This window comes from Spinacia oleracea, chromosome 2 (genome assembly GCF_020520425.1).
Source record: "Spinacia oleracea cultivar Varoflay chromosome 2, BTI_SOV_V1, whole genome shotgun sequence".
NCBI classification, from domain to species: domain Eukaryota; kingdom Viridiplantae; phylum Streptophyta; class Magnoliopsida; order Caryophyllales; family Amaranthaceae; genus Spinacia; species Spinacia oleracea.
Genome location: NC_079488.1, coordinates 79,549,069 through 79,558,054, shown reverse-complemented (window position 1 = coordinate 79,558,054; position 8,986 = coordinate 79,549,069). Strand labels below are relative to the sequence as shown.

The following is an 8,986-nucleotide window of genomic DNA, read 5'->3' as shown; positions in this document are numbered from 1 at the left end:
GAATTATTCAAAACTTGGGGGTATTTCATGAAATATCCGTAATTAATAATATACTTCGTATTACATGAAAATATTAAATTGAAAACAGTAATAATAAAAGTAAGGACATTTTCTCCTCAAAAAAAAGGACATTTTAAGTGGACAGACTGGACGCATTTTTTCTCGAGAGTTAACTTATACGGAGTAACAAAGATCCTTTAGATATTATGTTTTCCGTAACCAACAACAATCTATAACAGATCAATGATTCATTTATTAACGTACCGTGTCTACTATTTCTAATTAAATTAAATTTATTTTTTATTTTTATTTTTTAAAATTTAGTACAAAGAATTTCGTATTTAATTAGTAAACAGTGCATCGCACGGGGTGCTATACTATTATGCTAAAACTCGAGGGTATTTCATGAATAATCCGTTTTAGTTATATTAAATTGAGCATGTTATTTTTTCAAAGTTGCATATTGTTTAGAATTTTTTGTCATTTACCACCTAAAAAAAACCAAATTTGTGTTTTACCACCTTAAAATCTCAAAGTTTTAAATTGCCACCTAATTTTTTTTTTCACCACCTATTAACAGTTCCGTGAAGTTGGGCCCACTACCAACGGTAGTACATCGATTTCTCATAAAATACACGACTTGAACTTTCTTCAACTGGTTCTTCACAACCGTGTTCATCAAATCTTCAAATTAATAAAAAAAATTGCATCAAGAAGCTTGAAATTGATTGAGGGATTTGATTAAGGTTTTATTGTCGAGCAATTTGTTGGGCGAAAGAAGCAGAATCAAGGTACAATAAGGTATGAATTTAGATCCTTATGCATCAAATTTCGTAGGTATTTTTTGAATTTGATGATAATTTTGACAGTAATTGAGCCAATATTTGTGTGTAGATTGTTTGGGTAAGTGAATTTTGTATTTTGGTTTGCTGAATTATTGATTCAATAAATGAAATTAACCTTAAAATTTTCGAAAAAAAAAGTTAGGGTTCATATAAAATTCAAATTAGGGATTTGTTGAATGCTTAATGTTTTTACAAATTGAGGTTAGGGATTTGTTGAATGCTTAATGTTTTTATAAATTGAGGTTAGGGAATCATTCGTGGTTGGCAGCTGAATAGTTATTGCATAGCATAGCAGCAGCATTGGTTATGCTTTTCCAAATTTTTGTTTCAGTGTTCAGGTTCTGACTTGAAATTTTGAAATCATAATGATAGTTTTTTTTTCTACAATAACTCAAGCTTCCATGGGAACAAAAAATCAAACCTCCAAGCTTATGTTTACTTGCTTGTGATTTTGTTTCCATCTCTTAAATTACAGCCTAGATTTATATAAGACAATGACTTATATAAGACAGATGGAGAAGTTGAAACAGATCACACATCAATTTAGACAACAAATGACACAACATATGCAGCAAATCAGACAGTACATACAGCAGATTAGACAACAAACGAGAAGATTAGACGGTATATCAACAAATCAGACAACAAACTTGTATGATAAGCAGATCAAATGCAGATCAACAGACTTCACGAAACTGTTAACGAGTCAGGTGGTGAATTTTTTTTTTTTTAGGTGGTAATTTAAAACTTTGAGATTTTAAGGTGGTAAAACACAAATTTGATTCTTTTTAGGTAGTAAATGACAAAAAATCCTATTATTTAAAAAAAAAAATAGAAAGGGTTGGTTATTTTCAATAAAGAGTGTAATATTCAAGGCTATTATTGTTATTACGGATATTTCATGAAATACCCCCAGTTTTTCCTTAATTCACCAAATGCCCATCAAGTTTCAATAATTCACCAAATACCCCTCACAAATGACTTAATACCCCAAATGCCCCTTGATGACGTCATCAACTCTTAACTAACTCAATTAACCCATTAACCCACTTTTTAAACCATTAACCTACCCATGCCTATTTCCCATCAACCCATTTTTTTCCTTTTTCCTTTTTTGTCTTTCCTCTCTCCCCCTTCTTTCTTTCTTCCCTGAATTTTCTTCCAAATGCTTTCCCTTTCCTCCTCAACCACCGCCACACCCTTGCCATTGCAGAAATCAAAGCCCCTAAAACATTCCCAGAAATTCGTTCAACTAGTTCGATACATCGCAAGTTCTTCAATTCAAAGGGAAAATCAAATTGAAGTTTCAACAACCCTTAAAATCAGGCCTTAATTGCCATTGTAGAAATCAAATTAAAGTTTCCCGTCATTAATGGTACAATTTTTTGTAGTGTAAATATTATTTTAACCAATTAAATTCATTTGGGCATTCTCTTGCGCTTTTCCATTATTGAGGCATTAATTCTTTTCCATTTTTCCAATGTCAGATTTTTGATAAAATATAATAAACAAACGTAATTTGCCTTGTCTAAATAAGAAAAATTGAGCAATCTCACTGCACATTAATTAGTCGTTAAATCGCGTAATAACATCAAACGTAAAGAACAAAAAGGTTCAAAAGGAGTAGGAAAAATAACATGGATACTAATCACTATCAGAATCCGTTCCCGGACCATACATGCAATGAGTACAGTTTACATCTTGAGGATGCAAAACCCTCTGGAAAAGATGAACAGGAGTCACAACTGCAAGGATAAACAAATTAAATGATAAAAAAAATGAGCCATATTGACAATTGACCACGTTTGCAAAATAGGTAAAATACTACTCCGTACCTGAAGGAGAACCACTAAACCGAGGTGGCAAGATACAGCAGTTGAGGATTTTCCCTTGACCAGGATTCAATGCCACCACCTCGGCATAGAAAAGCTCCACAGGGGAATCAGCATCCTTGGATTTGGCAAAAAAGTTAGCATGGAAAACATAGGAGTGCCCTGAATGAGGCAGCAGCACAATATTGCTAAGCATAGGAGCAATAAGCTCATATTCATCACCCTAAATTAAGAAAACCAAACGGACGGTTTAGATGTAGAATTGGGAGAGGGAAGGAGTAACGCATCAAAGGTAAAACGCGCATAAACGAAAACCCTAAAAAACAATGAAAAAGCCACAATTTTAACCTAAAAACTGCGATCAACCAACAGACAAGCAATCGCTAACTGCTGTACCCGGGTACAGCCAGCTCTGGCTGTACCCCCCAAAAACGACACGCTCATATTGTTTGTTCATTCTTGTTGACTGTTTGTTCTTTTTTATTGTACTGTTTGTTCATTCTTATTGTACTGTTTGTTCTTTCTTGTTGTACTGTTTGTTCTTTCATGTTGTTTTTTAAATTCATCATCAAATTTTCATAATTATCGTATTTTTTGTTCTTTCTTCTGGAATTTTATGTTCTTTGGCTGTACCCGGGTATAGCCAAAAATTTGCGACAGACAAGTCGATCAAGGAGCGTTAAATTGAAACCTTACTGAGCAAAAACAAAAGAAAAGCCCAAAAAATAATCTAGAAACTGCAAACTGCTATAGTGCTATCGACTACCATTAACAAATAACCAAACAAAAAATAAATTTTAGGGTAAACAAATCTAAATCGAGGGGTTTGAATTATTTATTTAATTAAATTAAATGATGAGAGAGAGAGCACAAACGTTTTACTGTGATCCGTGATTTCATCGTTGCAGAAGACGTGTTTGAAGAAACGCTTCGTATCATTCACATCGATGCTCTTCATCGTGCTAGCTTTTTCTTTATTTCTCTCTGAACAGGTTGCTTTACTTTATTACTAGTCTTATATGCATGTGATGCGTGCGAAATTATATAAAAACTTAAAGTTGTGTTATTATAACGTACTAATCACAACAAATATTAGACACTAAAAAATCATTCGGTAAGTTCATATTTTAAAACAATAAGGGGATATAAATCATACAATACATCAATCTTGCAATATAAATAGTGTAACAATGTAATACTCATGCCCTTACATGAAAAAGAATCAAAATCTTAGTACCAAAGTAAAGTAATTAAACGTATAAAATAGTTTGTTTCACTTTTTTAATCTTGCTCGCAATGTACTTGTCTAACCATATGCACTCCTCCGCCTAATCGATGTGCAACACATAATTAACATTATAAGAATTTTCTGGATTAAGAACGTGTACAAAATCATTCCAAATTGTTAATTTAATAACAGCTCGTCTGCAAGTAGAAAGGAAAACACTATTAAGACACATTTTAATGGAAGAAATATAAATTCGATAAGTAAATAACAATTTACTAATAATTTAGAGAAGGAAATAATATTATAAGGGAGAAAAAAGAATATAAAATATCTGATGAGAAAATAACATTATAGGTGACTTTCCATAAAGTTCACTTACTTTCCTAATTTTATGATTCTCAATCAAAATAACATTATTCTTTTATTTACTTTTGTTGTTATGGGCCATAAGGAAGCTTTTAGGCGTTTATTTCTCAGGGTTTTTGATTTTTTAGTGCAATCCACTAAATAATCAGCTTTTCAATTGAATTAAATTGTGAAAGTGTCGGTAATTTAGTCTATCCATAGGGGACATCAAAAGTACAATTACTAAATTTACACCACGTGTTCCCTTATACAATAGAGATTACTCCATAGTTCACTACGATTCAACAAATCATCAACAATTAGTCACGTAACATTCGAACTCGTTCACAATTTTTTGTTAAATCGAGTACAATCACACTCAGATCATGAAATTGTGTTAAACTTGATTAGTTCACGACCCAGTTAGTACCTAGAACTCCTTTTAACACTCCCCCCATCAACCCCTCACGAAGTCTAACTTCACAATCACCTAACTCGAGGGTACCTTAATTTCTAGAGAAGCTTAAACAAAATACCAAAACAATAAACAAAGACTACACAATATATGAAGTATCAAAGTAAAAAGTACTCTAAAGAAAAAGAACAAAAAAAAAACCCCCTTTGATTTCAACATTTGTGTCCCTTCCCTTCACGTGATCGTCCCCTTCCTGTCTCCTCATTCACCCTTTCTCTCTCTAGAAAAAAACAACTCCTATAAATTCTGTAAGTGTCACACACCCAGACACACGCTCTCTCTCTCTCCTCCACTTAGATCAGATCTTCAATATTCATGACCACATTCTAAAACTACCATGTCTTTCTCACTCCTCTTCTTTGTGATAGCTTTTTCACTTCACTTATTATTATCACCTGCATCCGGGCACCACATCTGCTCCACCGCACAAATGGTAAGAGGATATTCATCTCTATTAAAAATTCTTATCAAAACAGAAAAAAAAAATTCCCCAAATATTTTATTATTCAAATTCAAAATCCATACCTATATTTGTAAGTATCATCAAAGTAATTCTCAGAGTAATGGATCTGACCCTCTAACTCCGCCACAATTGGAGAATTTAAGTCTGCAATACACAAAATCCCATCAATTTTACAAATTGTATATCCAAATTTCATAGTGATCAGCTAAAAAATCATAAACTCAAAGTAATTGGGTTTTTTTTGTTAAGAAATACCCAGATGAGAAAATGAATCAAATTGACCGAATACATGAAGAATTAGAAATAAGAATGTATTTTTTTCAATTGATTGACAAAATCAAATTAGCAATTAAAAAAAATGGTAAGAGGATATTCATAGTTTCATACCTGATGAAGAAGCCATTGCCTCTGTAAAAACTTCACCCCAAAAAAAAATTCCAAATTCACATAACACGAAATTTACATAAGCAAAGACAAATTGAAACCCTAATTAATCGAAAATAAGAAATTGGGAAACTCAACTGGTAAGATGATGATGAGAGTTTTGATTTTTGAAGAGATTCAACGTGAAAAGGGCTGACTGATGCCGCCTCCTTCTCCATTTCCACCAATTGATGATTAAAAAACCTCAATAACACAAAGATCAAACGAATAAGAATATAAGATTTAATACGAATTTACCGAATCTTTGAGAAGAGAATGAAACTGGAAAAGCGGCGAGTGAGAACTCAACTGGGAGTTAGGTTTAGTGCAGAGGTTTTTCTTTTTTTTCCAGGACGTTGAAGTTACTGCAGAGGTTTTTCTTTTTTTTCGGTTAATAAGGGTATAATGGACTTTTTTTAAAGGGGACACGAAAACGTGATTACCAAATTAACCCCAGCTGTTCCTTTATATAATAGAGATTTTTTTGGTTTGCTTGCATTCGCACGTATCTCTATTTCTATAAGTGAAGAGGTGGGGGTATATGAGTAAATTCATTTTTTTGTCCTTTATGAATCTCTATTCTATAAGGAAGGATACGAGGGCATTTAATAATCACACTTTTGGAGTCCCCTATCTAAAAGACTAAACTATCCTCCATACTCTCACAGTTTCATTCAACTCAAAATCTGATTATTTATTGATTTAAAAAGCTAGTTAGTTATTGATTTAAAAAGATGAATAATTATTCATTTTAAAAACTGAAAATTTATTGAATAAGGAAAATTCATTTTAAAAACTGATTCGGCGTTACAGAACCATTAACTCAACATTATGAGCTATCAGAAAAGAAAAAAAATCTTGCTGTTATTTAGTCAACTACCCCTACCAATCATATAATTCTTCAATTAACCCCACCAATCAATTAATTCAGTCAATTAACTCCACCAATCAATCAATCAATTAACCCCATCAATTATCTACCGATTCAGTCAATTAACCCCACCAATCAGCGTCAATTAACGCCACCAATCAATATAATTCGTCAATTAACCCCACCAATCAATTAATTCAGTCAATTAACCTCACTAATCAATCAATTGACCCACTAATTATCTACTGATTCAGTCAATTAACCCAACCAATCATATAATACGTCAATTAACCCCACCAATCAATCAATTAACCCCACCAATCATATAATTCGTCACTTCCGTTTCCTTCACTTTGTTCTCTCCTTCCTTGATAACTTCCAATGTTTTCTCGCAAATCAATTCTTCAAAACCTAAATATTTACTTTATCTCTCATCAAAGACAATATTTACAGGAAAACCCCAATTCCATTCAACAATTTCCACATTATTGGTTGATCACAGTTTGCAAATGCAAGGTTATTTTTTTAAAATTCTACAATTCAAGTTATTGAACCCAAAAAAAACCCAGAACTCTAGCTATATTCCCTTTAGAACTACTACTGAAATTGATGTAATCAATCACTTTAATCTCGATGTTAATTTTTCTTTCGTTTTGATGGAAGCCGTCTCTCAAGTCGTTCATAATAATGTAGAAGCTCACGAAGAAGATGAGGGAGAATCGCTCCATCCCACACCGGATGCGTGTGCGTAGCGACAACACTATCAGGTATAATTTCTCCATTAATTAGTCTTTTTTTCTTTTGATTCTTATTAGTTGATTTGGGTGAATATTCACTCATTTGTTGACTTTATTTTGAAATTTGAAGGTACAATGCGAAGCGCATGCATTGGTGTCGTACCAAACTCAGGTTCTGAGGTGTTTTTCAATTTCTAAAGTATTTTGTTTTTCAATTTCTAAGTATTTTGTTTTTCAATTTCAGTAGTAGTATTTATTTTTTATGATTCAAACTTTTCTTGCTAATTTGTTAAACATATTCTTTAGTTTTCAATTTTTTATTGATAATTTGCTAAACCCCAAAAGAATCTTTATAATTCAAATGGTTAATGCATGTAAAGGTTGAAAATTTTCTTAATTTTCATTTAAGTAATGTATTTTTTAGGGAAATTTCTGAAGAAGAAGGAAGAATATGGTGGTGGGAAGAACTTATTAATGGAGGTAGTACAATTAGAGATAAATATGGAGAAGAAGAAGATTAGGGAAGCTAGCTAGAGATCATTGCTTTGCAAATCATTCCACGCCGAGAACTCGAAGCCGGTGTTAAAATAGAGATGACGGAGGAACAAATCATGGGTATGAGGCGTTTTTATAGGGATTCTAATTATGTTGATCCTTAGAAGTACAATTTTCAATATTTTTGTATTTTCAGAAAGTTGAGCAAGTAAGATTTGGGCTTAACACTTGAACAATAATATAACGACATGTCAACTAGCTACCTTGACCCAGTTGACAGTACCTTTATGTAAATGTCGGTATAACATTACTCCGTATAAGTTATCTGATATTTGGATGTCACTCGCTTTTTAAGCTAAGTTTTTCCTGATGGTAAAGCTTTTACAAGTTTATTTTCAAATAAGGGCGCATTATAGGTGATATAGAGTAATAGAGATACGGAGTACTATTGTATCATATAATAGAGATGATATGTACTCTCGCACGCATCGTGTGCATATAAGACTAGTAGGACTATAGAGTAACCATTCATTTGGCACAAATGTAGGTGAATAACTAGATTAAATATTCGAAAATTATTATTTCCGTATTATTTTATAAAATATTGAACTGAAATATTTATCCATTAAAGGTAATGCGTAATTAATAAATCTTGAACGTACCAACTTAATCATTTAATAACCCTATTACATTATCTATATTGCTAATTTTTCTTTCTAATACGTATTATATATTTTATAATTGTGTATGAATACTTGACCAAAATATTTGATATGCTTAATATGTCAATTTAACTAAAATATTGAGTAAATATATTTTCTAGAATTGATTACAGATAAAATAAGGTAATTTTGAATACAAAATTATAGATATTTTATTATGCTATACTAGGTGAATATAAATTTATATTTATTCTATACCTGATTTATTACGAAGAAAATTTTATAAACCGTGCATCGTAGAGATTTTGTTTTGAACACTAAATTCTATACCCGGTTTATTACGAAGAAAATTTTACGAAACTAGAATTGTCAATACCCGGTTATGAAACTATAATTGTTCATATGATAACAAGAAAATTCTACGGATATTTCATGAAATACTCCCGAGTTTTAGAGTAATTCACCAAACGTCCATCAAGTTTCAGAAATACATAAAATACCCCTCACAAATGACTTAATACCCCAAATATCCTTTCATGACGTCATCATCCTCATAATCAACCAATTACGATCTAATTACCCTTCTAATTCCTAATTAACCTCCCTAATC

At 31.9% G+C, this 8,986-nt stretch overlaps 1 protein-coding gene across 9 annotated transcripts; it reads left to right on the top strand.

Moving 5' to 3' along the window:
- Window positions 1-574: 574 nt before the first annotated feature.
- On the top strand, window positions 575-8,056 carry LOC110795023 (uncharacterized). 9 transcript variants are annotated; one of them, XR_008928075.1, is made up of 5 exons: window positions 575-801; window positions 1,321-1,555; window positions 7,176-7,249; window positions 7,350-7,399; window positions 7,644-8,056. XR_008928075.1 is itself a non-coding variant. In XM_056837109.1 (5 exons), the coding sequence occupies exons 2-5, from the start codon at window positions 1,358-1,360 to the stop codon at window positions 7,738-7,740; spliced, it is 411 nt and encodes a 136-aa protein (XP_056693087.1). In that variant the 5' UTR covers window positions 575-801; the 3' UTR covers window positions 7,741-8,056. The 9 variants fall into 9 exon arrangements, 3 of the variants coding, with proteins under 3 accessions (XP_056693087.1, XP_056693086.1, XP_056693088.1); XR_008928074.1 differs by having other exon boundaries at window positions 7,146-7,249; XR_008928073.1 differs by having other exon boundaries at window positions 1,321-5,158; window positions 7,146-7,249; window positions 7,350-7,391.
- The last annotated feature ends 930 nt before the right edge of the window (window positions 8,057-8,986 follow it).